Source organism: Pseudocercospora fijiensis, assembly GCF_000340215.1.
Source record: "Pseudocercospora fijiensis CIRAD86 unplaced genomic scaffold MYCFIscaffold_1, whole genome shotgun sequence".
NCBI classification, from domain to species: Eukaryota; Fungi; Ascomycota; class Dothideomycetes; order Mycosphaerellales; family Mycosphaerellaceae; genus Pseudocercospora; species Pseudocercospora fijiensis.
The window spans coordinates 2,663,545-2,691,022 of NW_006921532.1; the positions used below are offsets into that span (position 1 = coordinate 2,663,545).

Genomic DNA, 27,478 nt, shown 5'->3' on the forward strand with positions numbered 1-27,478 from the left:
GTACCGACATGTTCTTTAGAAGCCAACTCAAACGCTATTGTAGATACTGTGAAGAGCAAAAGTGTGACACAGAGATGAAGCCGATGCACAGAAGAGTACCTATGTAGACGAATCAAGCAATTGCCTCTGACTATTGCGATATGAACCAACGCTTTGGTCGATTCTTCTGATAAGTCCATTGAAGGTCTTGTCGATGAGTTTGCAAAGCAAGCAATGAGAGAGCTTTCGAATTGTTGCAAAAAGCTCAGTATCGTATCAGCCCTCGCAAGCCGACCTCGAGTCGCAGGTTGATTTCAGTAGAACAGCCATCATGTCGCAAAAGCTCGCGCAGACTGCTGTCCCGGATCTGAGCCATCCACAATGCAGAGTCGAGCAAACCAAATTCGAAGAGCGAGCAGGATTGCGTTGTGCAGAACTTGAGCTGACTTTGTTGTCCTTGTCCGAAATTTTGGCGCTGGCCTGGTTTTCTTCTTCGGTGGAGCTTCATCCTCATCGATTTCGGGATGATTTTCGTTGTGCTGATGGTTGACGTGCAGAATGCACCTTCATCAAGTAGAATCCGAGCCCACAGTCCAGCCGATGCCGCTGCATCGGTCCTTGATGATCCGCAACTTGTTCTCCGTCCTTGATCCAGGACTCGCCGCAGCGCTTCGTCCTTTTGGACTTATACCGCTGCAGCTTTAAGTATTCCGTCCAAATTGGTCGTGACGTAGAGAGAATCGAGGTTGGCTGCGCTCTGAAATCCGATTGCCTTCAGCCAGCGATGCTTCTCCACACCAGGATGCGTGAGCTTGTAGGCGTGAAATGTGTTGAGGCTGTAGTAGGCAAGACCACTTAAGGTGCAGTGAGCTCCTTGGCGTGACATTGCAGGACCATCTGCAGCAACACACAACCCGTATAACCATAGCATCCTATTCACCTCTCAAAAGCCCTCGGCGCAACAGCAACAACCACAACCAAACTCGCGATGATCAAAGCCGTAGTAACAGCAGAGACGATAACAATCGTTCCTCGACTCGCAGGAAATTTGCCTCTGATCACATAATGCTGGCTCTCAAAGTACCGATGGAAACCCAGCAGCAGAATCAGAATCGAGATGCCCAGGAAGGTAGCACCAAGCGGCTTTCCCACTGCCCGAAGACGCGCGGTAGCAGATTGCCCAGACTGTTCGGCATCCGATACGATCGACGTGTTGAGCCGGAAGAGTTGCGTGACTGCGATACCGATACTCGCGAAAGACAGTGAGGTTCGTAGCCAGGCGAGAAATGTCCGTTCCAAAGCCAAATGGTCGCGAGCAACACTCCCCTTATTCTCCAATTCCACGCTACCATATTTGTCAACCAAAGATCGCCACCAACTTTCGTGTTCCTCCTCTTGCTGAGCATGTTGTGTCCGAGCATTATTCGCATTCGATGTACTCGCACCAGTTTCTCTCAAGCTTCCCCTCGATCTTAATGTCGATCCACTCTTCCTCTTTCTGGGTATGCCCTGGCCAGGCAAAGGATCTGGCCTGATATCATCAACCAGATTATGTTCCGCCTCTTGAATAACAGCTCCGTACCCATTCATCCTCGCCGCCGCTTTTCTCATAATCGCAGTGTTCTCATCTGCACTACTCTCACCACCAAAGCCCTCTTCCGAATCACCTCTTCCAGAAACACTTCGAGTTCGAAAGGAATTCCTCGGACTCAATCGTCCAGGTGAAGCGGCCATGACGGAACTATGTGTCGAATAAGTGCTATCCCGCTTAGACAAAGCTCCAATTGTGCCAGGTAAGAACGTGACAGATCTCTGTCTCTCTCTGATATCTCCTCCGGCCCTATCGTCTGAGTCCTTGACAGTATCACACGATGCAGATCCAGTGGGGAAAGGCAGTGGAATCAATGGTTTGCTGAGATTCGCCTGAGATCTCTGAGCGGGATCGCTGGGTCCTGCACGAGGAGTCGCGAGACTGTCGTCGGAATGATCGTCAGACTCGGTAGCGGATGTAGAGGTGGAGTTGCTAACAGGTGAGCATGGGAGAGGCATGTTCATCAAATACTGGTAGCCGGAGCTGATGGAGGACTAAGGAAAGCTTATTCTCTCGCTGGCTCCAGGTATTATGGATACCGCGTGGTTTGCGTGATTTTCGATTGTGTTCGAGCACTAGGTGAGATCTGGTCAGGAACTGTCGATCTCGAGGCTGCGTGGCCGGGTCACACGATCTATGAGTGAGACAACTGTGTATTGTGAAGCTCAGAATATGGGGAACAGCCGGCACCAAGGACAAGACGTGCTGATCAGGCACATGTCGGCACCTGTTAGAGCAGGGCATAACTCACTGTGGTTTAACGATTAACGAGAGCGCGATCAGACCAGTTCACCGCCAGACAGGGAGTGGGGAGGGGAAGCCAGCCAAGGGAACAGCCCTATCCCCACTCAGACCAGTAACAACAAAGGGTGTTCGAGCAGGAATCGCTAACATTCTCGTCTGGTCTCGAGATAGGGAACAGCCAAGGGCCTGCTTGCTTGCTTGCCCGCAGGATCTCGGTCATGTGCAAGAGCACGCCCAGAAAAGAGAGAAGCATTGCGTTGAACAGAGAAACATCTTGTGTTCTCAAGTACGAACTTCGCAGGAAGAATTAGAGGCCGTAAGAAGCAAACCGCAAGAGAGGTATCACTCGTCCCAAACACTGAACGCCCTGAGCAGCCGCGCCACCAGCACTCGAGGGCCATGCTCACCAAAGTACAACAGGCGCCTTGCAGCCCATTCTCACATCCGTACACCTTACAGAAACGCCAGTATGCCACCGTTCATCCGACATATACAAATCCCATAACGCCGCCCATGATTCATTTCTGCGCTTCAATGTGTATATTCATTCTTGAAGGGTCGTTGACTTCAAGCTTCAACCTCCATAGCCGCACCAATCTCTTCGCTGACGGCTCTGACACGGTGCGGCTCGCGCCACATCTCATCAATAGTGTCGTCGTAGTTATTGTACTCGTCCGACTCCTCGTCGATGACATAGTCCTCATATCTTCCGTTTACGATGTCGCTTCGAATCTCATCAAGGTCCATGTAGGGCACTTCGACTTCATCGTCGCCAGGTTCAACGATCACCATCTCGTCGTCGTCGTCTTCGCCATAGCTCACGGTATCTATACTTCTAGATAGAAGATCTGAGCTAAGCCAGAAGCTAGCACGTTTTCCAGCACCCTCGCCAACAGATATGCTGGACACTTTCCTGTGGACCGGCTTCGGCTTCTGGACGCTGAGCGCCGCTTGGACGGGCGAATGAGATATCACGCTGAAGCCACGAAGGTAGAGGTAGCACACACGCTTCCTCTCCTTGCTGAAGAAGAAATAGTGCATACTCCATATGGCTCCTTCGTCGCCGTCGAACGGATCATCATCCGGGACGTAGGAGTATCTTTCGCATTGACGAAGATTCATCTCCTTATCAAGGAGCTTCCACATGTTTTGATTCCAGACCTCGCTCATCAGGCTAGTGCCTGGTGCCGAGCTCGATAAAGACGACGGCGGAGACAGATGATGCATAGCCGAAGTCTGCCGGGGCCGCAAGTGCTGGAGCGTGGTGTCTATCTTGTGCATAATGCTACGCAGACTGCGCTCCTTGCGGAAATCAGAAGGCCGTAGTATATGCGAGAAATCGTAGTCCGGATGCGACGCATTTAGCGTAGCTATCATGTAAGCAAAAGCTCTCCGCGAAGTAGTCTGACTTAGAGATCCGAACGGTGAGGCGCGTGAGAGATCAATCTCTGGCACCGGCTCCGCGGTACGGCTGCGGCTCTGTCTTCGACTGCCAGCACCGTCGCTGCGCCTGCCATCTTCACTCCGAGTCCGATACGGCGGACTGAGAGACGCGCTCAGTCTTACAAGTGACGCATATTGTGATTCCAGGCTGTTCTCGATGGTCTCGTAAAATTTCTTATCGTCTCTGGTAGCCTTAATAGAATAGATGTCGCATCCTCCAACGACGTGACAATCTGGCGTCGAGAAATTCAGCGCATTCAAAACCGGGTAGATGTCCGGTATATTGAGATACTGCAAAATGTCAGCAAATCGCAGCTATATTATATTTCGGGGACCAGCTGCTACGAATGCGCCCAACGGAAACCTGCTCAAGCCGAATGCAGCCTTGCAGGTGATCTGATGTTGCGTCTCTCAAACAAATCTCACAGAGCGCATACACCAGTTCCGTCGAGCGGATTCACGACGCTGTATCATTTCCACGCACCTTCATTTCGGCGACCTTAAGCCCATCGGCTGACTCCTACCACTTGCGTATTGGTTTTGTCTTTCAATGTTCCCTTCCACCGGGCGAGAATGGCTTCTTCGCGAATATGAAAATGCTGCGTTTGATTGATATCGCCGATGCCGTCGCGGCGTGATTTGTGCGGAGATGCGATTGTTGGGGTTGTAGTGTGCCTGGGTACTTCCCTCCGTCGGAAGCCGGGTTGTCGCTTGACGTATAGCTAGACGCGCAGAAGCGTCTAGCAGGCGGCGAAACTGGTCGTAGATGCCATGTGTCGTGAGAATGTCGCTGTCGTTGTTGATGACGGAGAGCAACTTGGTTGTTGCGAAGTCGCGAGGTGTCAGGCGAGGCCACCGGCTGTCTCCGCTCAAGTCACGTGTGAAAGCTGGAGCTGTTTGCGCAGGCCGAAGGATAGACCAATAGAGTTCGCCGATCAAAAGCGTGCTTTGTCTTTGTGGACAGTACAGCTCGGTCTCCCGATTCTCCTGAGACATCGAGCTCGTAATAAGTACAGTAGTCACGGCTTCAGCTTGACGACGTACCGCACGTGCCGCGATGAGTGGTCATGGGAAGCAACATGATAGCTTCCGTCAAGCTTCGTGGGGACACAGAGGTTCAGCAAACGTTTGACAGTTTCGGGGAGAAGGATGTGGTTGTACCTACCTTTGCAAGGTTCTCCAATAGATGCCAACGATATGCGCTCGGTGAATGATGTGAGCATTGAAGCAAAGTTCATGAGGTATCAGCCTTCCAAAACAACAGGCATTTGATACTCATCATAATGGATGGTAAAGTGGTCATTTCAATTCCCAGGCTTCTCGCCTGTCGTGCTGACGCACGGAAAGGTGCTATACCTATGAATGGCAGGCTTCAAAAACAACAGCCATCGTGCCATGGGGTATCTCTGCAATTGTACTCCAATAGACGCCAACAACGCCATGCATTGGAAGCGTGCTGTTTCCCGCTTCCTCAGCAAATGCTTCAGAACACAGTACTAGGCAGCTATAAAAGTCCGGCATTTTTGAGCTGCTTCTCGAGCTCTCTGCTCATCTCCGTATCGATCTGAACGGCGAACGCGTGTTAGCCAGGAGTGTGCCTCTGAGAGATTCTAGGAGGATGATAATACATATGTACAATGTGAGTCTGGTTCAGCCAATCTTTGTGACAGCATCGTCCTCGACCTAACGGACAAGGCATCAGCGGGTGGTGATACAAGATGAGGGTCATCATGGTGATTTTGTGGACAGGAGAAGCGGGCGCAAGGAGCATATCCGAAGCGGCACCTACCTCCATGTCTTCGAGACTGTCTTGAGCGCCAATCACTCGCAGCACGTTCTTTTTGCTGCTCTCTTGCATCTCACCGGCCAACAGGAGCTCGTCGAGTATGAAGTAGGCTTTCTGGAAGTTGAAAATAATATCGAGCTCGCAGACGTTGCCGTAGTATTTGTCCATCTGCTCGACGTAGCGGTGAACAATTTCGAGCGTGATTAACTCGTTGTCTGTCGGGTCGGTGGCGGCGATGAAGAAGAGCGAGGCATACCGGCGATACACTACTTTCGTGTCTGTGGTGACGAGCGGGTCAGAAGGGCAAGTCGAGAAGATTTTCACGCCGCAGCAAGGGTGTGCTGTGTGCGGCGACAATAAGACGAGGGGTGACGGCGATACCTTTGTATTCGAGAAAATTGCACATGCGAGCGCGCCTCGCCAGAACCAGCTGGGAGACGTCTTTGATGATCTTGGCCTTATCTTTGGGCGAGAGGGTGGTGAACCATTTCGCAAGTCGCTGGGAGATGAGCGGTTAGTATAGCTGTCCTGCAGCAGCAGCGTCGATGGGCGCTGAACCTACCACTTTGCCCTGCCGGGACAGCAGGATGAGATATCTCAGCCAGCGTCAGCAGCCATTCGGGGGTGGCTATGGGGATGGATGAGCCCGCAAGTGCAGGACACACGACACACCTGATGGCCATGATTTGGCAGAATGGAAGTTTGGAGTGTAGGCGCAGGTGCAGGTGCAGGTATTGTGCGGAAAAAGGCCCCACGCTAGGGAGCGAAAAGGCGAAAAGTCAGGCCGGGCCGAAGAAGCAAGCCTTCGCGCTTTCACTCCGCTTTTGTGCCTGCGAGCGCAACTGTGATCCGTGTGATGGGATTGTCTATTAGAAATCTTCTTACGCTGCCAGCTGCAATCACGCCGCCCCAATGTAGCAGTGTGTATCCAAGAGCTTCAGCGGTGCGCCCTACGACAGTATTTCTCATTACTTCTTGCCGCTAGACTTTCCTCACTCACTTCCGCTTTGCGTCTGTCCATTCCACGCCGGCCAACTGCTGGACAAAGCGCTTTCGCCGTCTTCTGACAAATTCATAATCAACCATGAAGTTGCTACTCTCCACCTCGTGCGTACCTCACCACGATCTCAAATGTTGTCGCCATAGCTGCTTACCGTGATGGCAGAAACATCATGGGCGGGTCCTCAATCGTCCGCCGAGGACCCGTCAGCAAGTCAAATACCGAACTGGTTTCGTCCTTGCGAGCGAACTTCGCCGACCATAGAACTCCCGATGCGCCACAAGCAAATGGCAATGGAAATGCCGGATCCGACGGCAATGCTTCCAGGCCGAGCTACACGTCATGGATGAGGAAGACAGACGACGCATTAGAGATTCCCGCTCTGGACTTCGAGCACAGTGCTCTGCAGGAGGAGCGAGAAAACTACGATATCACAGCCAAACTGTTCTTTCTGCCTGGAGCCTCGAGAAATACCCGCCATGTACAAACGAAAGAGGCGATAGACTTGGTCAAGAAGGAACTCCACGTAGAGTCGATCGATCTGCTAATAGTCTGCTTTCCTGGCATATATTTCGACGAGGAGGAAGACTGCCCGGACAAGATCTCTACCCGAGGTCCTGTTGAAGCAGACCCGGAGCCATTGGAAGGCCAAATCGAGGCTTGGAAGACGTTGGAAGGTTTGAAGGAGCAAGGCGTCGTCGCCAGACTTGGCGTTGCTGAGTTTGGGAAGGAGCGACTTGAAACTTTCCTGGAGAAGGTGAATGCGAAGCCAGACGTGGATCAGATCAATCTTCGTGATTGCTGCTCAGTGCCGAAGGACTTGATGGCACTTGCGAAAAGCAAGAGCGTGGAGTTGTTGGTGCACAATGATTGCTCCAACATTCTACCCCGAGGCACAACTCGTGAACTGCTTGGGCCTGGCCCATCTGGAGCTGGCGTGCTGGCGCCACCTAGCAAGGCCGGTGACAAGCGTAAGAGCTTGCACGGCGAAGAGGCTATCAACGGCACCACTTCCGACATTCTTGTCGGCGATGTTCAGCCTCAATGGGTCATCAAATACACCGCTGTGGTGAGAAACCGTGGCGTAGTGGAAAACAAGGGCTACTTCGCTGTTGCAGAATTGTCGCAAGAGTGAGCAAGTTGCAAAGAAGCGAGACAAAAACATTTTACCCATGCATCGCGGAATGGAGGTGCACATCCGGAAGGAAGCCACCGTGGTACGGCGTGTGATAATTGACTGCATCCCGCATTTGCACGGCCAGAGCGCCCATCCTACAAATGCAGTCGAATTGGCCGCTGAACAGTCAGGCCGGTCTCACACGGACTTTCGGGCGGGATAAACAAGTCGACCTGCAGAAGCTCCATGCTCGCGCCGGAAGTGTAAGCTCAGCATCACCGGACGTCAGCAGCATGACCACAGTGTACTGTACGACACGCTTCAGATACCGACTAAGGCGCCGCAGCGGGAGATGAGCGGTTGAGGGCAGAATAACTTGAGTAAGTGCATTCAGGCCTGAGCAGCCTCCAAAGGAAAGCATAGTAGAAAAGAACGTTTGCGTAGCTGGCACGTCGCAAAGATGAATTTTGAAACACCTATGAATTACTCCCCACGCCCACGATACAATTGAGCGACAGCCTGCGATAAATACCTTGCCAAGGTGCCATCTCATGATCTCAACCTGTGATTTCAACTAGAGCAAACCCCTTTCTCCACCAGGCAATACGCTATTACAATGCTAATGCTTCGTTATTACAATGCTAATACCTTCCATCATCCCCTCAAGACGCATTGCTCGAAACACTCTCCTCGCTATCAGCCGTGCTTGGCCTTCGATCCTCTACCAATGACTGCTTCCTATATGCCACAGAACTCGGCCACCACTCCGGCTTTCCACCTCCGAGGCTCTCCATCCATGCCGTACTATTCTCAACACCTGTGTCACCTCGACAAGCGGTACATAATGTGTCGAATCTCTTTTTCTCAGGCCTCGGACACTTCGTGCGTGCTGAGCATCTTTCCACTAGAGTTCTTGTCCTCGAATGCCCGCATGCGTGGAGAGTTCCCGCTACGGATTCGCACATGTTCGGAGGGTTTCAGTGCTGCTGCTGCATATTCCTTCGATGTCAGTCAGTCCTGCTGTGGTACAGTTGAGTGCAGATCGATTCTCAATACCTCTGGTGGGCTACGAGAGCAGGAGTCAAAGAGCAAAAGAAAGGTTTGAGCGATGGATAAGTATGTTGTTCAGACGGATTCGTGATGAGGTATTAATGGCATCTATGATGAGACCTACGATGCGTGTGATCTGACGATGATGACAACCAGGTTGTAACAGAGCACAGACTTCGAATAACCCGGTGAGCGAGAGAGCTTTGCTTTTATTATTAGTCTGTCCCCCGGCTTCTTATCCTACGCAAGCCAACACGGAGCTAAGGAAGATAGGCAACTGCAGGTGACCCCGGTAGCTGTGTACATGTAGGCAATATGCACAGCACTGACTCAGGTCGACAGGCCAATCCATCCAGACCTCACCTATGTACCCTCCCATTTCCCTCTCCTCTGCCACTCCTCATAAACAGATCTCAACACTGCTCTCTCACTATTGTTCATCGCCGCGCTCAAATTCTTGATCCCGTTCTCAAAATTGTTCGTCTCGATCGCTTCAATCATAGCCCAGATGCCCGGTACCAGCGCTTCTCTGACCGCATCATCGGAAGGTGGATTCGTCAGAATTTGTGAACAGTAATGATGTAGAGTGTATTGAACGAATTGTCCTGCGTAGGCTTTGGCTTTTCGCGATTCGTCGATAAGATTGTTTGCGTTACGTTTCCTTGGGATGTGCGGGGGATTGCAGAAGGTTTGGAGTAGGCGGGAGAGGGCTGTAGATTGTCGGGAGGTTGAGTCTGCGGAGGAAAAGAGTGTTGTAATGAGTTGTTGGAAAAGGGTAACGAGGAGATGGTAGCGGCCTTGGAGACGCCCGAGGAATTGTGTGAGGAGCACGGCTAGGATTTGGCAGATGTCAAGCCACAACATTGACACGAATGCCGTATCCTCGATCGATCTTGAGTGCAATGTGGAGATGGTCTGCTCCACGCCGAATTGGTTGACCATGAATCGCTTCTCCTTGAGGATATGCTTGAGTGTTTGCAAGCTTAGTTGGCGCTCATGTCTCGTTGCTCCGGATGATGCTTGTCGCAAGACGTGATGCAGAATGTCGACTGCGGCAAGCTCTCGCGCAGGTTCGAAGTCTTCTTTAGAGAGCGCAGTGATCGCGCATCGTTGTAATTCTAGAGCTTGGGCAGAGAAGGACGGTCCGTCCTTCAGAAACTCGTCAATGATACTGGATCGGAAGGATGAGCTCTCTGACTGCAGTCGGGTCTCGAACGCTTGCAGTACTGCAAAGTGATCTTGACCTGACAGGTCCCGCTTAAGAACATTCTCAATCGCATGAAGCAGATCAATGCCATCAACTTCTTCATATCGACAGGAAAATTGAGCTGCTCTGGCGTCAACAGCGAATTGGAGAGTTGAGGAAGAGATCGTCTCATCCTCGAGGGTTTTCCTTAAAATGTCGGCAACAAAACCGGGAGACGAACCCAGAGGGCTGTCTCCGATTATTGAGTGTGGGATTTTCAGTAAGACTTCGAGGACGAGTCTGGCGCCATCTTGTGCTAATGTGCCATGCGTCATCTGAGTAAGTATTTGCGACACTTGTGGATCACGATGAGCAAAGTCTTGTAGGAACGTGTTGTCAGCGGTCTCCAGAGTACCAATCACAGATCCAGCCAGCATCAGAGTGATATTGGGATGGGAATGTTTGAGACAAGTCATCAGAGCTTGTCGAGCGCGAGAAGATATTTCCAAAAGCTTCTCACGATTTTGCGCCTTTGATTTCAGCCAGAGGTTGATGATGGCCTCTACGATCTTGCACAGCAAAGACATAGCATTGAATGCGGCGATCTGTTCAGATTGGGATTCCCAGGAAGCTGTGTCCGAAACTGCAAAGAAATGTCCGAGAGACCACACCATGGAAGGATCAGTCAGTAGCTCTGAGCCCTCGGAAGGATATCGGAGTAGCGTCAGGATGGCTGCAAATCGCTTTTCGAGTCGTGATATATGTCCGGATGTCTCTGGTGGAAACCTCGATAGTGCGTCCAGAACGTCGCCACGTTGCCTTGCAGTAAGCGTTTCCAATGGTATACTGAACAAGAGATCCAAGAATACTTGCTGAGTGCCGAAACCAGAATCGCTAGTCCTTTTAGACTTGGCTTTCTTCTCAGTCATGGTCCTCATAGACGAAATTTTGCTGTCTACGAACATGCCTAGCAATCCAGGAGGCAGCAAGGACATCAAAGAGAGGCTCTCACCCGATGTCTTGCTTGCGGTGTCAAGCACAGATACGACGCTCTCATGATCAAGCAGCATGAACACATCCGGATATTTGGCAAGCGCACACAGAGAAGAGGCTGGCTGCATGCACAACGCTGCAGCAGATTTCCTGCAGACCTTGAACAATTCGCCATGTTCCCTGTAGTGCCCAAGTCGAGCGCAAACGCAAGCAACGAGATGTTGAGCAGGCTTTGTGGACACGGAGAGCATCTTGCACTGATGAACTGCAAGTTTGAAAGGCTCACTGCTCAGAATTCCGGATCCGGCTTCTGCAATCTTCGCTGAGTCCCCGATAGCATGAGCCATGGAAGGAAACCAAGACTCGAAGAGAGAGGCAAGGAGCTGCCAAAGACTAACGTAGAAGCCTGGCGAGGCTCCTTCCTGGATACTTGTAACTGCAAGGAGCTTTTGCAGGAGCACGTCCATCCTTTGCCAAGCTCGATCCAACAAGTCATCATTTCGAAGTCCTCGGAGTATGCCATCGAGTATGATAGCATCAGCGCGCAGATCATTCAAAGCCTCCGATTCGAACAGTGTAGCTGTGCTCAGACCTTGCGAATATTGATCGATGTCGGCAAGTATCTGGTCAGCAGTCCGCGAGTCGCAAAGGAGGTCTGCAAATGGTGGAACGAGCCCGGCCCATAGCGACCAAGCATCATCTGAGTGCGCTGGATGCTTTAGTCTTTCATGCCAAAGCTCCATAAATGTATTGAGGTCACGACGTTGTGCAAACGCCCTCATGACGGGAAGACATATGCTCGATCTGTAAAAGTCGGTGTCCACCGAAGTCCTTACAGATGGCACGCTGGTCGAGATTCGCTCAGCCAATGGACGATTTGCGAAGACACTCGAGTCCAATGCAATGAGCTGCGACAAAAGCTCCCAAGCGGACCGCTGTTCGGGCTCGGAGCCATCTACGACTGGCTTATCCAGGCACTCACTCGCCAGCTGTGATACCGACTTCGGAGAAAGTGAGACTCCACGAGCGCGGATGAGTCTGACCATATCTGCAGTAACACGATGGCGATCGCCTTCGCTACCATTTTCCAGAAGCGATCGCAAGGTCAGAAACACGTTCTCTAACCACGGTCGTTCCTGTATTCTGTGCCTAGGTGTGGGCGTAGGCACGGCTCGGAGTGCCAGATCGAAAAGCAAAGGCACGGTCTCGATGGCTTTATTGGACGGACCTCGAACCAAGGCCTGTCCAATCGAGTTTAGAGTGTCGTCTAGATCGACGCTGTTATCGGCCACATCCTTCCGCCGAGAGCGGTGTGGCTTCTTCTGGTCCTTATCAAAGAATGTGGCTCGCGCGGGAAGAATTGCATGCCTAGCGATATTGGTTTGCAAAGCATGGATAGAAGAATTCTCCGGATCGGAGTGGTTCCCGCAGTGCTTGCGCTTTCGACTAGCTACTATATCATCAACGCCGGCCGATAAGAGTCTGAGGAGCAGTAATCCAGGCAGAAGACAATGTGAGTTGAACAATTCGTGGTCCGAGGGCTGGCGCTTTCGAAGACTCCAGATCTGAACTCCAAGATGCAGTAGTGACCGCGCAATGATCATGTTCGCAAATGTCGCATCTTCTTCACAATGTTGCCTCAAATGACCCATCCAATTTCCCCAAATTGCCGCCGCAGTCACGCTCTTTGTGCTAAGGAGCGACAGAGTCGGCGCTCCACCAGAAGCTTGACCTCGTTCGAAAAGAAGCCGCCATAAGTCTGTGATTGCGCATATCGTGTCGATGCTCAGCTTTGGCTCTGTGGTGGCAGTCTTGACAATCTCCATGAAGCTACCAGATCCAAGTAAGGCTGACAATCGTTGTGCAGATAGCATACGGATGCACGATGCAAGCAGACCCCACGACGTCTTCTTTTGTCTTGCATCGCTGGACGTTTTCAGTTTTCCCACCAGCCATCGCAGGATCATTTCCGCGCGAGAGCTGTGATTGCATAGCTTCCGAGCCTCGTCCAGTTGCGAGGGCAGATTGTCGATGCCATGAAGAGCTTTCAGACGATCCAGAGACGTGGCGTCGGAGGTCGTGGGTGTCGGTGCCCCCATGTTGCCAGCTGCCTTCCGAGTCGAATGGCACGAATGTTGCCAGGTGCTGTTCCATAACTTTTTCTCGATGCTGACTTTCAAGTTTTCGCTTTCGCTTTCGCTTCCGCTTTTCGGAGCCACGGAACCGACTTGCGAGCAGCCATCGCCAATGCCGCGCTGAACGCTGGACGAGCTCTGTTACCCAGGCCTCACAACGCTTTCGCACCATCCTCTCAAAGGTGTCAGACCGCCCACAGCTACAATGGCCGACTCGACATCCTCCAGCAGCATCGCTGCACCTGCGCCCAAAGCTCCGAACCGACCGATGAGCGAAGCCCTTTTGAACGAGAAGGTACCTTCTCCCCGAAACCCATCGAGCAGCACATGCAGCTTGAGTAGTTGGCTAATACGTGGTGACAGTGGGATCACTGCCTTAGCACACTCCTGATCCGATCCGGCTTGGGCGCATCATTCGGCGTAATCTTCTCGGTTCTGTTGTTCAAGAGGAGAGCATTCCCAGTCTGGGCAGGTCTGGGCTTTGGTGCAGGAAGAGCTTGGGAAGAATGCGACAGTGTATGTTGACATCAAACTTCCTCTTCTCAGCTTCTGCAAGACTGTTGTACTGCAGTCGAACCAGCGATACATGTGCAGCTCGAATAGAGCGAGGAATCAGTGGCTGACAATATTTCACAGAGCTTCAAGCGCGCCACAGCACCTTCGCGAGACGGTCTTCGTGTCCTGAGGCCTTGAAGATGGACTGATCAGGAGGGAGACCTTGGATTGAGATGCGAAGGACGATCGAGCACGGGCAACATATGCCAACCTACGCACTGAGCAGCACAGAGCAGCCTGCTTGAAGCCTGTATATATGTCGAGAGGGAGCTATGCCACACTAGAATCCACAGAGAGCGTTCGGGAATCGGGGACGGTCGTCTTGGCCGAAGACTTGGACACTCTCACCGTAGTTCCGTACGAATGCTAATAACGCAGTGAGAAATCGTGCAGAGATTCTATGCAACCTGAACACCGCACTTCGAGATTGGCAGGCCCCAATGCGATTGACATCCATATCTCACATGAAATTGACGCAGAGTGTCTCCACGCGGATCTATAGCTCTGTGCCCCGGCGTGCTGTTGACGGACTTTCGAACGGACGCAATGATAAAAGAGCGCAAATATGATCTCTGGTACAGCGACTATCTTCCAAATCGATATCAGTGCTCTCATTATTGATTCGAATGCTAGTCCCAGCCATTCGTTCTTAGTTGTGACGGACTTGCTATCACCTTGTGATTCCATTGAGTTAAGTAGAACGCATATATCACACATGTCTCATCCGCATTTCAGGACAGGACGGAGACTGTCAAGATTCGTATTCGAGAAGGCTCGCAGAATGTGCTGAGGTGAGGTGAGGTGATAGGCGGCGGGAAAGACAAGTCAGCACCTCCGTGTTGCCAAGGCCAGTACTAGCACTAGCTCCAAAAGTTCCTCGCCTCCAATTGATGATCATCGCAATCTCAACTTCTTTTGCCATTTTGCATCTACTCATCTCCTCCCTTCTCTTTCATCAGGCCACAATGTTCGCACTGCGTCGCGTCGCCGTTCGCGCGGTCCAATTCCAGCCAACTCGACAACTGTCGGCACTTCGACCGATCACGTCGAGCTTCCAGTTCCCAAAGCCAGCATTGTATCGATCATTTCACCAGTCGCGGAAATGGCTTGCTGAGGACGAGCAAAAGCAGGAGAGTCCTGCAGAAGCAACAGGCGGTGAGACCGTCACTGCAGAACCAAGCGCATCGGAGGTAAAGGAGGAGTCTGTGGCGACGCCAGATGTTGCAGACGCTGCTCAAGAAGAATCTGCCCCTGCACCAGCAGAGAGCGCCGCACAAGAAGCTTCACAGGAAGTCGAACACGCCATTGACTCTACCAAAGAAGCACTGTCTTCTGTCGCTGAGACCGCCCAAAGTACCGTTGCTGCAGCAGCCAGCCAGTTCCCTTCACCATCATCTGGTGCCAAGCCCCGCGAGCCAAGCAAGATTATCTACATTGGCAACCTGTTCTTCGAGGTCACCGCGCCACAACTCGAGGCTGAATTCGGACGATTTGGCGAAGTCACCAACAGCCGCATTGTCACAGACACCAACGGAAGGAGCAAGGGTTTTGGTTTTATTGAGTTCGCAAATCGGGATGACGCGGACAGAGCTATCCGAGAGTTGGACCAGAAGGTCTTCGAGGGCAGACGCATGTCTGTGCAATACCACGTCCCTCGGGAGCGAAACAAGGCTCAGCGCAATGTGAATACCAAGCCGAGCAAGACATTGTTCATCGGTAACATGTCTTACCAGATGAGCGATCGCGACCTAAATGGTATGTTACGGACGTTCTCAGAAGACGTTTTGATTTTGAACTGACATCTATGCCCCAGACCTCTTCCGACAGATTCGCAACGTGCTCGACGTGAGAGTCGCCATCGATCGCCGAAGCGGACAGCCACGTGGTTTTGCTCACGCTGATTTCGTCGACGAGGCGAGTGCAACCAAGGCTAAAGAGTTGCTCGAGCAGAAGGTGGTGTATGGCCGGCAATTGCGTGTGGACTACTCAACGTCTACCCCAGCCAGCCCAGCCAAAGACGAGTAGAGGCAACCACAGAGCAGGGCAAGGTGTGTAGGATAATGCAGCACGAGTCTCAAGTGGCAAGCAGAGCGCCGAGGCAGAGGCAGTACGACGAATGCACAGGCACGCGATGGAGGGGATAAGGCAGCATGCGCAGAGTGAGCGCAGGCAGAAGTTGTTGGCGCGTGGCCACCGATAGGGTGAACATGGCGCACAGATCTGCACTTGGCCGCTGTATTTAACAGGTGTAGTATAGCATAGCATAGAGCCGGCGTCGACAGCTGAGGCTGTGAATATTGACGACTCCCCTCTGCTGGAAATCACTTTTGCCAATGTTCTCGCTTCAGTACTGTCGGCTTGTGGCTTGTGATGCCGATTTTGCCATTTGCCTCGGCCGGCAACTGACGTTCCATCCTGACACAATAACATCTCTATGCACCTGCTGCTTTCCCGACGAAGTTGTGAAAGGCAACATCTTCTCCATTACCGGTATTTTTGCTTCATCACCATCGCTGCATACTGTGTGTAGTATTGCAGTCATTGCAACTTCCTTGTTCCCTGCCAAAGCGACGACACCAGATCCCCTCTCTTCTCCTCTGAACCGCAACCCCACTACTGAAGCCTTCCGACAACCCACACCACCACCACCGTACGTAATCAGCAAGCGCACTCTCTATTGTACCAAAAGGCAGCATAGCATAGCATAGCAGGCGTCATGTCTTTTCTCGGTGGTCCAGAATGCAGTACCGGTGCAAACCCGCTGGCCCAGTTCCAGAAGCAAACATCCGCCGATACATCACTCCAGCGAGATCGCCTTGCATCGCGACAACCACAGCAATTAAATGGCTTTCGTAGCGCGCCACAACTCCCAGAAGATGCAGCCTTTCAAGATTTTGCTCAGCAAGGGCCGCGAATGGGCGAGATGCTGCCAAATGACCCTTTCCACATGGAGCAGATGCGACGCGAAGCAGAGCACCTTGAGCGTGTAGGTGGAGGCGGCGGCGGCGGCGGCGCTGGCGCTGGCAACGGATGGGCAAGCGAGTTCGCTCAGAAAGGGCCTCATTTTGCGCCAGAAGAATTCCTTCAGCAGCAGAGAAATGCCGCTTTCAGCCCAGCAGACTTCCAACAATTCCGACAATCGCACATGACTCCCACGGCCCGAACGGCAAGCCCGACGAACTCCTACCAGTCTGCATACAGACAGCCTATGTATGGCAACTCCTTTGGCATGCAGAGACCGATGATATTCAATCAGCCGCAAATGTGGAACCAGCAGCCTCAGCAGCAGTACGAAGGCAAGGGCAAAGGACGTGTGCAAGAGCTGAGCGATACCGACTGGGAAAAGCAGTTTGAAGAGTTGTCTACTGCAGAAAAGGAGGCAGATCTTGATCAGCTAGACAGGGAAGCCAACGAGGCTATGGAGAGAGAATTGAACCAGGTCGACCGGTAAGTGGCCATACAAACACCCCCTCTATGCTCACCTGCTCACCAAAGAGCAGGTCAGAGACAGGCTGGGGCGATTATGAGTCCATAATGGAAGGCGTTAGGCAGGAAGCTAACGCTCACAGGGACATGCTCGCCGATGAACAACTTGCAAATCACTTCGGTGACGAGTACGATCAGTGGAAGGACTTTGATGGTTTGAATCACAACTTTGATCCTTTTAGGGGCGAGTTTGGTGACTATGCCACAGCTCCCGAGTCCGGCACGTACATGTTCGAAGAGAACAATGTCTTCAAAGAGCACCCGAACGCATACCAGGAAGGGATGAAGATCATGCGCGAAGGTGGCAATCTCAGTCTGGCGGCCTTGGCGTTTGAGGCTGCAGTGCAAAAAGATCAGAGCTTTGTAGATGCATGGGTCGCGCTGGGTCAAGCGCAAGCTCAAAACGAGAAGGAGTCGCCAGCTATTAGAGCTTTAGAACAAGCCATCAAGCTGGACCCGAGCAATCAGGAAGCATTGATGGGTCTTGCTGTATCATACACGAACGAAGGCTATGACAGCCTTGCTTATAGGACCCTCGAGCGATGGGTAGCAGCGAAGTACCCTCAGCTTGGCGTCACTCCCAGAGGCCTGGGAGAGGAGGAGGAGCTTGGGTTTACTGATAGGCACTTGCTGCACGAGAAGGTCACAAATTACTTTCTGGAGGCCGCTCAGCTTAATCCTGAAGGTGCAGAGGTTGATGTTGATGTACAAGTCGGTCTTGGTGTGCTCTTCTACGGCAGTGAGGACTACGACAAAGCGGTGGACTGCTTCACAGCTGCTCTTAACAGCCACCAGCATGGATCAATGAAACGAGAAGGCGAAGAACATCTGCTCTGGAACCGACTTGGAGCAACCCTCGCGAACAGCAACCGATCAGAGGAAGCCATCGAAGCATACTCACGAGCTCTCGAGCTGCGACCTAATTTCGTGCGCGCACGTTACAACCTCGGCGTATCTTGCATTAACCTTGGAGTACTAGAGGAAGCCGCTTCTCACCTATTGGGTGCGCTTTCGATGCACAGAGTTCTAGAGCAGGAAGGTCGGGCGAAAGCCGCTGAGCTGATGAAAGACGGGCATGGCAATGATATTGATGAGCGGGATGTAGATGCGGTGCTTCAGCAGAACCAAAGCACGAATCTTTATGACACATTGAGAAGGGTATTTACGCAGATGCAGAGGCGAGACCTTTCGGCCATGGTTGGACCGGATATGGATCTGGATCGATTGCGAGGAGAGTTTGACTTTTGAAGAGCATTTGTTGGGTAAGACGGCATCCATAGTAGACCAGGATTCATCTCGATGGCAATCCATAGGTATCAATTTATGGTGGGAATGTCCTCACGAGACCAGAAATCTTCCGATGCCGCAGATCAGACCTTTCCATTCGCAGAGATGCATGTGAGATTTCGACGAACAATACGCACGTGCCGCAACAGTGGACGTCGTGCATGTGAAGCACCAGCACTTGCACACATCCTGAGTGAACTTAAGTTCACCAATTTTCACGAGCGATTCCGAAGCTGTAGGCATAAAACCGCGCTCCTCGCCACCACCAAACGACATCGTTCATGCAAGCGCAACCACCATTTACACTGACAAATATCCATCCAGGATCCTCGACAGACTATCGACCTCACCGCTCTCCTTTCGAATGCCCTCTTTCAATATGAGCACCCTAAACAACACATACATTGCCGACATGGTCAGCAGCGGGCACCTACTGCAGTGCGCGCACTCGCTGTTCCCTGGAGCAGCTCTTCACTCGACCGCCCAACCACCACCACCTCCTCCTCCTCCTCCTCCTCCTCTTCCACCTCCTGCTGCCGCTGCTGTGACCAGCGTGGCACCATCTCAGGTACATCATACACCGTGCACATCGAAATCAATGTCCGAATAGCTAACATCCAACAGCCTTTCCGACTCCTCGACTTGCCAGACGAGCTGTGGGTTAAGATTGGCAAATTCGCCGTTACTTACTCGGACGTCATTCTCATCAACCAGGACCTCAGAGTAAAGGAGCCCACCGAGGCGCGCAAAAACGATGATGACGGAAATCAGCGATGCGAAAAAGAATGCTGCATCATCAAGCGAGACCAGCCTGCGATCACTAAGACCTGTCGTCTGCTCAGAACCGAGCTGCTTCCAGAGTACTACAAGCTCAACACCTTCCACGTCATCAACCGCATGACCACGAATCTCATGCTTAACCGGACAATGTTCTGTTCGGGTGCTGAAATATCCTGACTTTTGCAATAGTCGAGCAGAAATTCTCCGGCTTCTTGATCGACACATTTCTTTCCTTTCATCATCACGACAGTCGCCCTGGTCCCAAGGCGTGCAGACGGACAGGAGCAATGTTGAGAGGGTTCGGAATTGTACTAGCGACTTCGATCTTTGCGGAATAGGAGCTGAACCATTTAATCTCGATTAGCCTCCTTCCCCCATTAGAAAGTCGCCAATGTTCAAAAAAAGACGACCATCTGACCCAATCACTTCACCCTTCAGCGCGCTCCGTTGTCCCTTCTCTATCCCTTCTCCACACCTACTGGGAATTCCCGATCAACCACGATAGATACACGGATCTCGGTGAATCCTCTCTGCAGATTGATCTGCCGTCTGTGGTGGTTGTGCTTGTGGCGGTACATGCTCATTCGAATTCGTTGCACGCGTCCTCCTCGCCTCGTTTTGAACAGCTCTACATGTCTCTGCACAGCAGCTGCAGAAACTGGAAACTGCGAGGAATATCAGCATAGTGAGACATGCTGCTGGTGTGAGGCTGAAATGATGGCGAACGGAGTCGGACCCGATCGAGACGCATACAAGATCTGCTGTCAGTTGATGATGGTCAAGTCATCAACTTGTCAATGGCGAAACCTGTGTGAACGAGCCTTCATGTTTCGATCACAGCCAGAGTAAAGGAAGTAAGGCTCACCAGAACGGTAACGACGAAGAAATGGTGACTTGATCGAATCTGCGTCAGACGGGCTTCGCAGCACCGCTTCAATGCATCTTCTCATTCATATCTCTCACCTGGTTTTGTTGATTGAGCTTCCCAGCTCACATGCTTACCGTACCAACGCCATCGCTGAAGTCTCAAATAATGGTACAGCTCGTTCCTCTTCCACTCATTCCGCAGCAAACGCCGCCTAGTATGGACGTTGTCCGTAGGGCGTATGTTGCCCATACACGCTGGTAGCACCATATCCTGGTGTTTGGCCACCATCTCCGTAACCACCGCCATAAGCAGTACCTGCGCCATACGCACTCTGCCCACCGTATTGCGTTTGGCCTCCATTCGCCATGTCTTGCCCCGGACTGAAACCGCCAAATCCATTTTGCTGTCCGTCGTCTGCTCCTGCATCGAGCTCTTTGATGATAGATGCGAACTTGTTCTGCAGCACTCTAATGCCGGAATGCAGGATCTGATCTGGTGGCATGACTCCTGTACCCTCAAGGTCGATGTAGAACTGGTTCGGCTCGGCGTCGTAGTTGAAAGGCTCTCCTTCTTGAGGCGGCTCTTCCCATTCTCCGTTCTTCGCAGGTTCTGGCCACTCGGCTTTTGGGTCTGTCTCGTACCACAGCGTCGTGTGTCGTAGCTTATTCCACGGGTCATACTCGAATGCTATCGCAGCTGTTGGGGCCCACTTCGCATGCTCCTTGGCGATGCCCTTCTTCGCCACACACTTTATGCGCAGCTCCTGACCTCTTCGCAGCTGGCAGATCAGAGGCCCATGGCCTGCAGGGTCCATGATGATGGGATGTCCCCGTGGCGGAAGTTCGTCGACGGAATTGCCATTAACGCCGTTTGTGCGGTTGTATCCTCCCGGTGCTGCCGACTCCACGAACAGGTCGCGCGCAAAGACCTTGAGGTTCTGGTCGCTACTTCGATTGACGGCATTGAGTCTCAGAACCACACTGCAGTTGTCGCAGTACTCGTCACAGGTGCAGTCACGGAAATCGATCATTTCGTCAACACCTTTCGTGCTGAGCGGGATCAGGCCGAGTCGATGTGCGAGGAATTCGTCTGCGAGTACCGACGTGTTGTTCTCGATTTCGACGAGATCGATGGCGATTGTGGGCACTTCTGCGAGCATCACGCGCCGTAGCGAGTTAGCGAAAGCGAGCGATGTGTTGGACAGGCGAAATTTGATGGTCGTCGCATTTGTCTGGCTCATTAGTTTCCACTCTCGACATGTCGCGCACATCCTCTACTCACATCTCTGATGGTGACCTTTGGCCCTGTGTCTTCGGGGTCTATGCCGCCATAGTCGTAAGCATCCATATCGCCGCTTTCAGAAGAAGTTTGCGCCGAAATTCGCTATGCTTTCAGCTATGGCGGGTGCGTGGGCGGAAGGAAGTCGAATGGCGTCGCTCAGATCGAGGGAGTGGCAGGAGGTGGAGTCGAGTGCAAGTGCTTGGAATGGTATGTCTGTGGCCGGCGAGGTTGACGAGGTCGAGTTGAGATTCGATGGTCTTTGAAAGCGCGCGCTCAAGTCTCCACTTTCCAGCTTCACCTCGGAGGAATCTCGGCATTGCTTGTGACAGATGTGCTTCAACTTCACTTTGCCATCACCTACCAATTTGCCAACCGTCACATTACATAACAAGCTGCTGAATGTGGCGAAAGGCTGGACAGCTTTGACATGCACATCTTCCATGCTCACGGCGAGCATGTGTCCTCCGGCCACTCGAAAGTCTTGAAGTCTTGGCAAAGAGGCCGGGAGCTGCCGAGTCGCTGCAACTCTATTCCCTATTGAAGCCCGAAAAAGAACAATACCAACTCCACCTCGCAACCTCGCTGTCCATGCATGTGGTACGGCGGCCACCCGATGGCCTCCAAACACGCCTGACGATTGGAAGAGAGGGCGCAGATGACCCTCTGCGAGTTTCACGATGCCTGGTCTCAGTCAAAATGCCGAAGGGCGCGGCGGCGTCGTGCGGCTGCCCGCAAATGTGGATGGCTAGGCTCAAGGCTCATCTACAATAGCCGCTGCTTCCTATTGTCGATGTGTAACCTTGCTCGAGAGGAGGCCACAATAGCTAGGCCTCTCGCACGCCATGCAGCATCTGCTGACTCTCACATAAGTATGCCTTCTCTCAGCTTTCGATCATTTTCCCACTCCACCCTCCTCCATCAATAACGCTCTCTCGAGAACTCCATTCACTCCCAGCCTCACACATAAGCAAAATCATCTTTCTGCTTCTCGAACAACTCGCCAAATTCGCCGTCACCCATCTACCACACCTAGAAGACGCGTTGCTGTTCCTACTTCGCGAGTCAGCAAACAGCCAAGTCGCGACTTCCAGATCAAGCCACCGCCTCGAACCATCCATCAACGTCCCCGGCACACTCATCCACACTCATCAGGACTCACGTGTCGCGACACCAAAGAGACACGATATCGCAATGGACTCCTCATCAATCACGCATCTCACGCAAAAGATTCTGGCCGAACGCGCCCGTCAACAACAACCAAATCCAACCCCAGAAGCTCCTCCACCACCCTACTCCGAGGAAGACGACGACATGGATTCTGACAGCGAAGAAGAGCTACCCGTGAAGCTCACAGTAAATGCCACGACCAGCATCAAAGGCTCCAACAACCTGATCCCCACCTCACCATCTGTCCTACAAGACGCTACCAAATTCTCAACCCTCCTTCTCCATGCTGTGAATCAAATCAATGCAGCAAACACCCATGCGAACTCCGAAGCAGCTCAAAGCTCGAAGATGAGAAGACCTCTGAAAGTAGATCTAACGATAAACTGTGGAGTCAGTGTCGTAGGTGACAGGAACGTCATTGGCAACGTCGGGTTGCGACCCAAGAATCAAGCTACCGACGCCGTAGCCGGGGCGAAGAGAAAAGCTGAGGATGACGCTCCTGCTTGTGAGGGTCAATCGGTGAAGAAAGAAAAGCTCGACACGGCTGAGGAGTAAGGTGGCAATCCAATTGCGGGAGTTCTTCTATGAAAGGTCTACTGTTGATGCGAGATGATTATGAACGTTGATGCGAGCGAAGCACTGAGCGGTTTGTTCGAATGGGAGGATAGCTCTATTCACAAATACCACGAAACACAAGATTCATAGCACAACCCATTCCCTCACTCAACAACCATGACTCCGGTCTCACTCACGATGCTAATCCTCCCTCCCGGCCAAAATCCCAAACTCAACACTCTCCCTCGGCGGCCCACCCACGTAATCCGGATCAAAAATCCCACTATGCGGTATAACACCGCCGTGTTCACGCCCCTCCTCCCAATCCATGTACTTACTATCGAACTCTGAGGCTTGGATCCCTTATCGCATGAAAGTCTGTACCCGGCTAATTCGGGAGTCCCGTATTCTTGCTGTCTTCACAATGGGGTTGGAAAACAGCCGGAGAATCGTGCAGTCAGGGGAGCCCGTAGACATCTCGAAGTCGCATTGTCAAGACCATTCTCCAGCCGGTATGTCATGCTATGCTTGTACAGGTCCGAAAGGGAAGACGATTCTTTCGAGAATACTGTGAAGTCCTCATTGATTTATCCACGTCTGCAGAGGAGCCTCGAACAGAGATTGCAAGTCTTATGACGGCCTGCAGTTGCTTTTGAGGAACTACCCACACATTAGCACATCCTCCTTTGGGGTAAGTGGATGGAGGAACAAGCACGAACGAATCAATGCCTCCATAAACGTCGTTTGCCACGAGCTACTGATATCGCTGATCGAACATGATGCTTCCAGATAATGCTCACGGCTTCTAAGCCCTGATCTCTACCCTATGCCGAAGCGCCGCGCTAAAGTCCCAGATTGTACAAGAAATGAATATGCTCATTGACCTGACAGCTCATAATGGTTGCTCTGCAGGCCAGTAAGGACATCCGCAAAGGCATGGCTTCACTGGCCAGGGCCTGGAGTTCCTCCACCTTGGCCCATAGACTGCTTGTGCCCATAGCCTGTCGACAAAGATGAGCCTACCCCAGCAGCGCCAGGATAGTTGCCACCACTGCCCGAATGGCCCTCTGCTGCTAACCTGCGCTCGCGGTACTTGCGTCCATTGATGATGTTTTGCAGACGTTTCCGCTCACGTGGCTCCGTGATCTTAGTCCAGTCAAGGTCCTCGCCAGGTTCCGCATAGTTGATAATATCTGCCATGGTTGTGGCAGAAATTTGCCCTTGGCCACCGGAAGACGCTCCAGTATACAGATGCGAAGAAGGATTGAGGTCGCTCTGTTGCGGTCGGATCGGTGTGGGCTGGACCGGTGTCGACATTGGGAAGGAGGCGATGTCCGATTGCAGATGTGACGGTTGACGCGGGGGAGCTTGGGCGTATTGGGGTATATGTGCCTCCCGTGATCCTTGATTCTTCTCGTGAGCAAAGAGACGATAGTTCCATGGCGGTAATCGCTTGTCACGCTCGTATAGCAGGCCGCAGTTGTTGCATAGTGTCCGCGGACCAGCAGGTCCATCGCGAACACCCCAGATTGCTGCACCCCAGACATTGCAGTGAGAGCAGGTCCAGTACTGCCGCTCGCCTTCCGACAAATTGTAAGAAGTGCCGCCAAAACCAGCTGCTTCTGGGGTCTCGCGGCCAACTGGCGACAAGCTTCGGAACCGGCGCTTCTTCTTGGACCGCTCACCGCGACCCATTCGCTCGTCTTCGCCGCCGCCATTGGCCTGCGATACGCCGAGACCACCTGAGAAGTAGTCGCCATATGTGCTGCTTTGCTGCGTTGGCAGGTTGTAGGTCGTTGTGAATCGTGCGGTCTCTCGTCGTTGTCGCCGGATCTGCCTCTCTCGGTCACCCTCCCGCTTCTCGATCTCTTCCTTACTTAGCACTTCAATCTTTGGCTCCCAGTCTGCACCCAGCCCGTCTTCGTCGAATCGCCAGCCTGCACCGACGCCAAGAGCGGACTCTGCTGTACCGTGGTACTCGCAGGCTTCATTCTCAACAACACCCCAGCCATCAACGCCGCTGCCAACAACTCCAGCAAGTGTACCATTGTTGTCGATCATGTCTTTCTTCAGTCGTAAGCTTGCCTCATAGATCGCATGCGCCATCATGGGTACCCATTCGCCTGGAAGGCCAATATCTGCGCAAGTCTGCTTTGCAAAGATTTCCGGAAATCCAGGAGGATGAAGCAGAGACCACTCGAATTTGTCAGTATACAGTCTATTTTGCAGATTTATAGACAGCGTGATCACGCATCTGTGCGAGTCGGCTGGATTGAGCGCGGACGATGTCAACGGGTCTTTAGGAAGCGGATGCGCTGTTGCACCTATCGCAGGCGTGCTCGTCCCATTGGCTGCTGGCGTAGGGGCTTCGGAAGAGACGTGGTCACCATTGGTGCGCGCAAGCTCCAGGAAGCGGTTGCTTGGTGTGTCCATGTGCATGGGAGTGGAAGAGTCTTCGCGAGACACTGCTGGTCGCATCGATGGCGTGGGCGCGTTTGATGTTGGTGCTGGCGGATTGGCTGTCTCTGGCTGGAAAAGTGGATGTAGTGCTACCGACGAATGCTCCTCCAGTTGCATTCGAATTGACTGCGCGATCTCGTTGATCATGGCCTGCTTTCGCATGACAGGAAAGTCGAGCTCGTCAACAAAGGTCTTGGCGAACATATCGGGTGTAATCAGTGCTTCATGAAGATTCCAGAGGAAGATGTCCTTCAATCGATATGGCGGCGTCGGCTCTGGCGCTTTGTACGCAGGCAGATTCTCATCAATTCCAAAATCCTTAGCATTACTCGGCGTTGGGAGGGCAGCTTCTGGTCGGAATGGTGCCACATCCAGATCGATCTTGATGGGGATCAAATTGGTGGGCAGCGCGGACTGGACATGCATTTGGCGCTCTGTGAGTGTCCGCTTCGGCTTGCCCATCCAGTCTCGCCATATTCCTTGCACGTCTACAGGCGCGTAGACCTCTTTCCCCAGCTCCTTCGCCTTCTCAACCATAGGATCGGGCAGATTACGCTGCTGAGCTGTGCGCAGGCCGGTCGCTCGTCGGGAAGGAGCATCGGAATCATCGATACTATCGTCGTCGAACTCTTCGGCATAGTTGATTGCTGTCGTTCCTCGTTTTGTGGTGCGCACTGGGGGGAGGATTGTCTGCGGTACAACGGGCGTCAGGAGCGAGTTGCCATATGTGCGAATGCGCGGCGCATAGCTCGAGACAAACGCCTGCGGAGCGTTCAGACGAGTGGCATTGACAGCCGACATGCTGAAATATCGTGTCTGGCCGTGCTTGTAGACGTCGCTGGTTATTCGCGTGATGGCAAAGGGTCGAGAAGGAGTGGACGGATCACTATGGCGATCCCGGCATCGTCAGAATCGCGGAGCAAGTGCGACGGTGGTTGAGGTGTTATCATGAGGACTATGCGTTGCGCAACATGCAAGGGGAGCGATTTCGCAGTCGCAGTCGCAGTCGCAGTCGCAGTCGCAGTCGAAGCGCTCGAGACGACGCGTTCGCCTTTCGTGGAGTGACAGAGGCTCAAGCTCAGTAGCGACGGGAATGGCCGAAAAGTTTCTGCCTTGTAGGGAGGCCCATACATACCAGATTGTCAATGGAGGTTCTCACCGCCTCCTCCACTAGCCCACCTCTACGACCAACTTTCTATATTTGCCCTCGCACTATACTCGCTATTGACTCGCAAAATGCCTCTACGTATCGATCTCTCGCTATAGAGGGCTTAGATAACCTCACAAGTCAATAGCGGTACTATATAAGGCGAAATCCTATAGCACCTTATATAAGAGACTAGTTACTAGATAGCTCTTTCTACGCTTTATCGGAGGCTTAAGGAATAGGGGGTTAATTATAGCTATTACGCTTACTATAACCGAGTCAATAATGTCGAGGTACTAAAGATCCGAGTCGTATATACCTTCTCCGCTTTACGCTTAACTAATAAAGAAGCGGTTGAAGTACTAAAGATAGATGGATTTGATATTAGCTAGCGGAGATATCAACGGATACGTTAAGAGCTTAAATTAAAGAAGGCATTATCGCGAGATAGATAGATAGAAGCAGAAGAGGAGATAGTAGAGGTCTTATAGGAAGAGCTTAAGAAGTCTACGGTAGAGTCCTTCGGCCGACGGCACCTATACACCTATATTAGGTCTAAATATAACATTATTAGCAGAGATCGGCTATATCGTATAGCTTACTTACTAAATCCTAAAGGGTTGCGAGTCCGCCGCGAGCGGGCGCGAGAGTACTATAGAGCGATTGTTATACTAGGCCCTAGCTACGCAATATTAATAGATGCTTACTATAAATTCGAGCATTAGGGGATACAGATCTACGCAGCTATTAATGTCTACTCGCGTTATATTATCTAGGTCTACGTAGGGATTACTAGCCGTATAGCTGTATCCGTACTCGCTTAATATATTGTAACGATTAAGAATAGTAGTGTAATGCTACAGATTAT

The 27,478-nt window shown here is 52.2% G+C and overlaps 15 protein-coding genes across 15 annotated transcripts; 6 read left to right on the top strand and 9 right to left on the bottom strand.

Annotated features, from left to right (window-relative positions):
* Positions 1-76: 76 nt before the first annotated feature.
* On the bottom strand, positions 77-991 carry MYCFIDRAFT_181037 (uncharacterized protein). Its single transcript, XM_007922867.1, has one exon. It carries the CDS (start codon positions 863-865, stop codon positions 665-667), a length of 201 nt encoding a protein of 66 aa, XP_007921058.1. The 5' UTR covers positions 866-991; the 3' UTR covers positions 77-664.
* Positions 77-1,007, bottom strand: MYCFIDRAFT_209597 (uncharacterized protein). The gene has a single exon (XM_007922868.1). The coding sequence runs from the start codon at positions 491-493 to the stop codon at positions 245-247; it is 249 nt and encodes an 82-aa protein (XP_007921059.1). The 5' UTR covers positions 494-1,007; the 3' UTR covers positions 77-244.
* Positions 77-1,374, bottom strand: MYCFIDRAFT_158931 (uncharacterized protein; the record flags this gene model as incomplete). The annotated part of the gene is made up of 1 exon (XM_007922866.1): positions 77-1,374. A coding segment is annotated over one exon (459 nt), but the record flags the coding sequence as incomplete, so codon positions are not given.
* A 1,199-nt stretch (positions 1,375-2,573) lies between these two features.
* MYCFIDRAFT_209598 (uncharacterized protein) lies at positions 2,574-4,548 on the bottom strand. The gene is made up of 2 exons (XM_007922869.1): positions 4,242-4,548; positions 2,574-4,048 (listed from the first exon to the last, which is right to left on the bottom strand). The coding sequence occupies exons 1-2, from the start codon at positions 4,245-4,247 to the stop codon at positions 2,882-2,884; spliced, it is 1,173 nt and encodes a 390-aa protein (XP_007921060.1). The 5' UTR covers positions 4,248-4,548; the 3' UTR covers positions 2,574-2,881.
* Positions 4,549-5,407: 859 nt separating this feature from the next.
* MYCFIDRAFT_192076 (uncharacterized protein) lies at positions 5,408-6,226 on the bottom strand (the record flags this gene model as incomplete). Its single annotated transcript, XM_007922870.1, has 5 exons — positions 5,408-5,440; positions 5,547-5,809; positions 5,925-6,042; positions 6,106-6,139; positions 6,216-6,226. 5 exons carry the CDS (start codon positions 6,224-6,226, stop codon positions 5,408-5,410), a joined length of 459 nt encoding a protein of 152 aa, XP_007921061.1.
* Positions 6,227-6,627: 401 nt separating this feature from the next.
* Positions 6,628-7,678, top strand: MYCFIDRAFT_62527 (uncharacterized protein; the record flags this gene model as incomplete). Its single annotated transcript, XM_007922049.1, has 2 exons — positions 6,628-6,650; positions 6,709-7,678. The coding sequence occupies 2 exons, from the start codon at positions 6,628-6,630 to the stop codon at positions 7,676-7,678; spliced, it is 993 nt and encodes a 330-aa protein (XP_007920240.1).
* A 372-nt stretch (positions 7,679-8,050) lies between these two features.
* Positions 8,051-8,873, bottom strand: MYCFIDRAFT_205776 (uncharacterized protein; the record flags this gene model as incomplete). Its single annotated transcript, XM_007922871.1, has 9 exons — positions 8,717-8,873; positions 8,566-8,659; positions 8,502-8,530; positions 8,410-8,469; positions 8,346-8,379; positions 8,309-8,321; positions 8,246-8,268; positions 8,155-8,216; positions 8,051-8,104 (listed from the first exon to the last, which is right to left on the bottom strand). The coding sequence occupies exons 2-9, from the start codon at positions 8,591-8,593 to the stop codon at positions 8,051-8,053; spliced, it is 303 nt and encodes a 100-aa protein (XP_007921062.1). The 5' UTR covers positions 8,594-8,659; positions 8,717-8,873.
* Positions 8,874-9,073: 200 nt separating this feature from the next.
* MYCFIDRAFT_192078 (uncharacterized protein) lies at positions 9,074-12,988 on the bottom strand (the record flags this gene model as incomplete). The annotated part of the gene is made up of 1 exon (XM_007922872.1): positions 9,074-12,988. The coding sequence occupies one exon, from the start codon at positions 12,986-12,988 to the stop codon at positions 9,074-9,076; it is 3,915 nt and encodes a 1,304-aa protein (XP_007921063.1).
* Positions 12,989-13,212: 224 nt separating this feature from the next.
* Positions 13,213-13,974, top strand: MYCFIDRAFT_85811 (uncharacterized protein). The gene is made up of 3 exons (XM_007922430.1): positions 13,213-13,319; positions 13,388-13,540; positions 13,661-13,974. The coding sequence occupies exons 1-3, from the start codon at positions 13,230-13,232 to the stop codon at positions 13,715-13,717; spliced, it is 300 nt and encodes a 99-aa protein (XP_007920621.1). The 5' UTR covers positions 13,213-13,229; the 3' UTR covers positions 13,718-13,974.
* A 1,020-nt stretch (positions 13,975-14,994) lies between these two features.
* MYCFIDRAFT_120538 (uncharacterized protein) lies at positions 14,995-15,589 on the top strand (the record flags this gene model as incomplete). Its single annotated transcript, XM_007922873.1, has 2 exons — positions 14,995-15,334; positions 15,393-15,589. Coding segments are annotated over 2 exons (537 nt in total), but the record flags the coding sequence as incomplete, so codon positions are not given.
* A 650-nt stretch (positions 15,590-16,239) lies between these two features.
* Positions 16,240-18,410, top strand: MYCFIDRAFT_54859 (uncharacterized protein). The gene is made up of 2 exons (XM_007921918.1): positions 16,240-17,026; positions 17,149-18,410. The coding sequence occupies exons 1-2, from the start codon at positions 16,296-16,298 to the stop codon at positions 18,311-18,313; spliced, it is 1,896 nt and encodes a 631-aa protein (XP_007920109.1). The 5' UTR covers positions 16,240-16,295; the 3' UTR covers positions 18,314-18,410.
* A 354-nt stretch (positions 18,411-18,764) lies between these two features.
* On the top strand, positions 18,765-19,309 carry MYCFIDRAFT_75576 (uncharacterized protein; the record flags this gene model as incomplete). The annotated part of the gene is made up of 2 exons (XM_007922197.1): positions 18,765-18,920; positions 18,977-19,309. The coding sequence occupies 2 exons, from the start codon at positions 18,765-18,767 to the stop codon at positions 19,307-19,309; spliced, it is 489 nt and encodes a 162-aa protein (XP_007920388.1).
* Positions 19,310-20,211: 902 nt separating this feature from the next.
* On the bottom strand, positions 20,212-21,240 carry MYCFIDRAFT_129897 (uncharacterized protein; the record flags this gene model as incomplete). The annotated part of the gene is made up of 1 exon (XM_007922874.1): positions 20,212-21,240. One exon carries the CDS (start codon positions 21,238-21,240, stop codon positions 20,212-20,214), a length of 1,029 nt encoding a protein of 342 aa, XP_007921065.1.
* Positions 21,241-22,472: 1,232 nt separating this feature from the next.
* On the top strand, positions 22,473-23,003 carry MYCFIDRAFT_192082 (uncharacterized protein; the record flags this gene model as incomplete). Its single annotated transcript, XM_007922875.1, has 1 exon — positions 22,473-23,003. One exon carries the CDS (start codon positions 22,473-22,475, stop codon positions 23,001-23,003), a length of 531 nt encoding a protein of 176 aa, XP_007921066.1.
* Positions 23,004-23,730: 727 nt separating this feature from the next.
* On the bottom strand, positions 23,731-26,264 carry MYCFIDRAFT_148367 (uncharacterized protein; the record flags this gene model as incomplete). The annotated part of the gene is made up of 1 exon (XM_007922876.1): positions 23,731-26,264. One exon carries the CDS (start codon positions 26,262-26,264, stop codon positions 23,946-23,948), a length of 2,319 nt encoding a protein of 772 aa, XP_007921067.1. The 3' UTR covers positions 23,731-23,945.
* Positions 26,265-27,478: the final 1,214 nt, after the last annotated feature.

What these genes read in the sequence shown, in the direction of transcription:
- MYCFIDRAFT_209597 (XM_007922868.1), bottom strand. Translation starts at nt 493, where the DNA reads ATGAGGATGAAGCTCCACCGAAGAAGAAAACCAGGCCAGCGCCAAAAT.
- MYCFIDRAFT_181037 (XM_007922867.1), bottom strand. Translation starts at nt 865, where the DNA reads ATGTCACGCCAAGGAGCTCACTGCACCTTAAGTGGTCTTGCCTACTAC.
- MYCFIDRAFT_85811 (XM_007922430.1), top strand. Translation starts at nt 13,230, where the DNA reads ATGGCCGACTCGACATCCTCCAGCAGCATCGCTGCACCTGCGCCCAAA. An exon ending in AAGCCCTTTTGAACGAGAAG is followed by an intron (nt 13,320 to 13,387) that starts GTACCTTCTCCC and finishes ACGTGGTGACAG; the next exon opens with TGGGATCACTGCCTTAGCAC. An exon ending in CTTGGGAAGAATGCGACAGT is followed by an intron (nt 13,541 to 13,660) that starts GTATGTTGACAT and finishes AATATTTCACAG; the next exon opens with AGCTTCAAGCGCGCCACAGC.
- MYCFIDRAFT_54859 (XM_007921918.1), top strand. Translation starts at nt 16,296, where the DNA reads ATGTCTTTTCTCGGTGGTCCAGAATGCAGTACCGGTGCAAACCCGCTG. An exon ending in GAATTGAACCAGGTCGACCG is followed by an intron (nt 17,027 to 17,148) that starts GTAAGTGGCCAT and finishes TAACGCTCACAG; the next exon opens with GGACATGCTCGCCGATGAAC.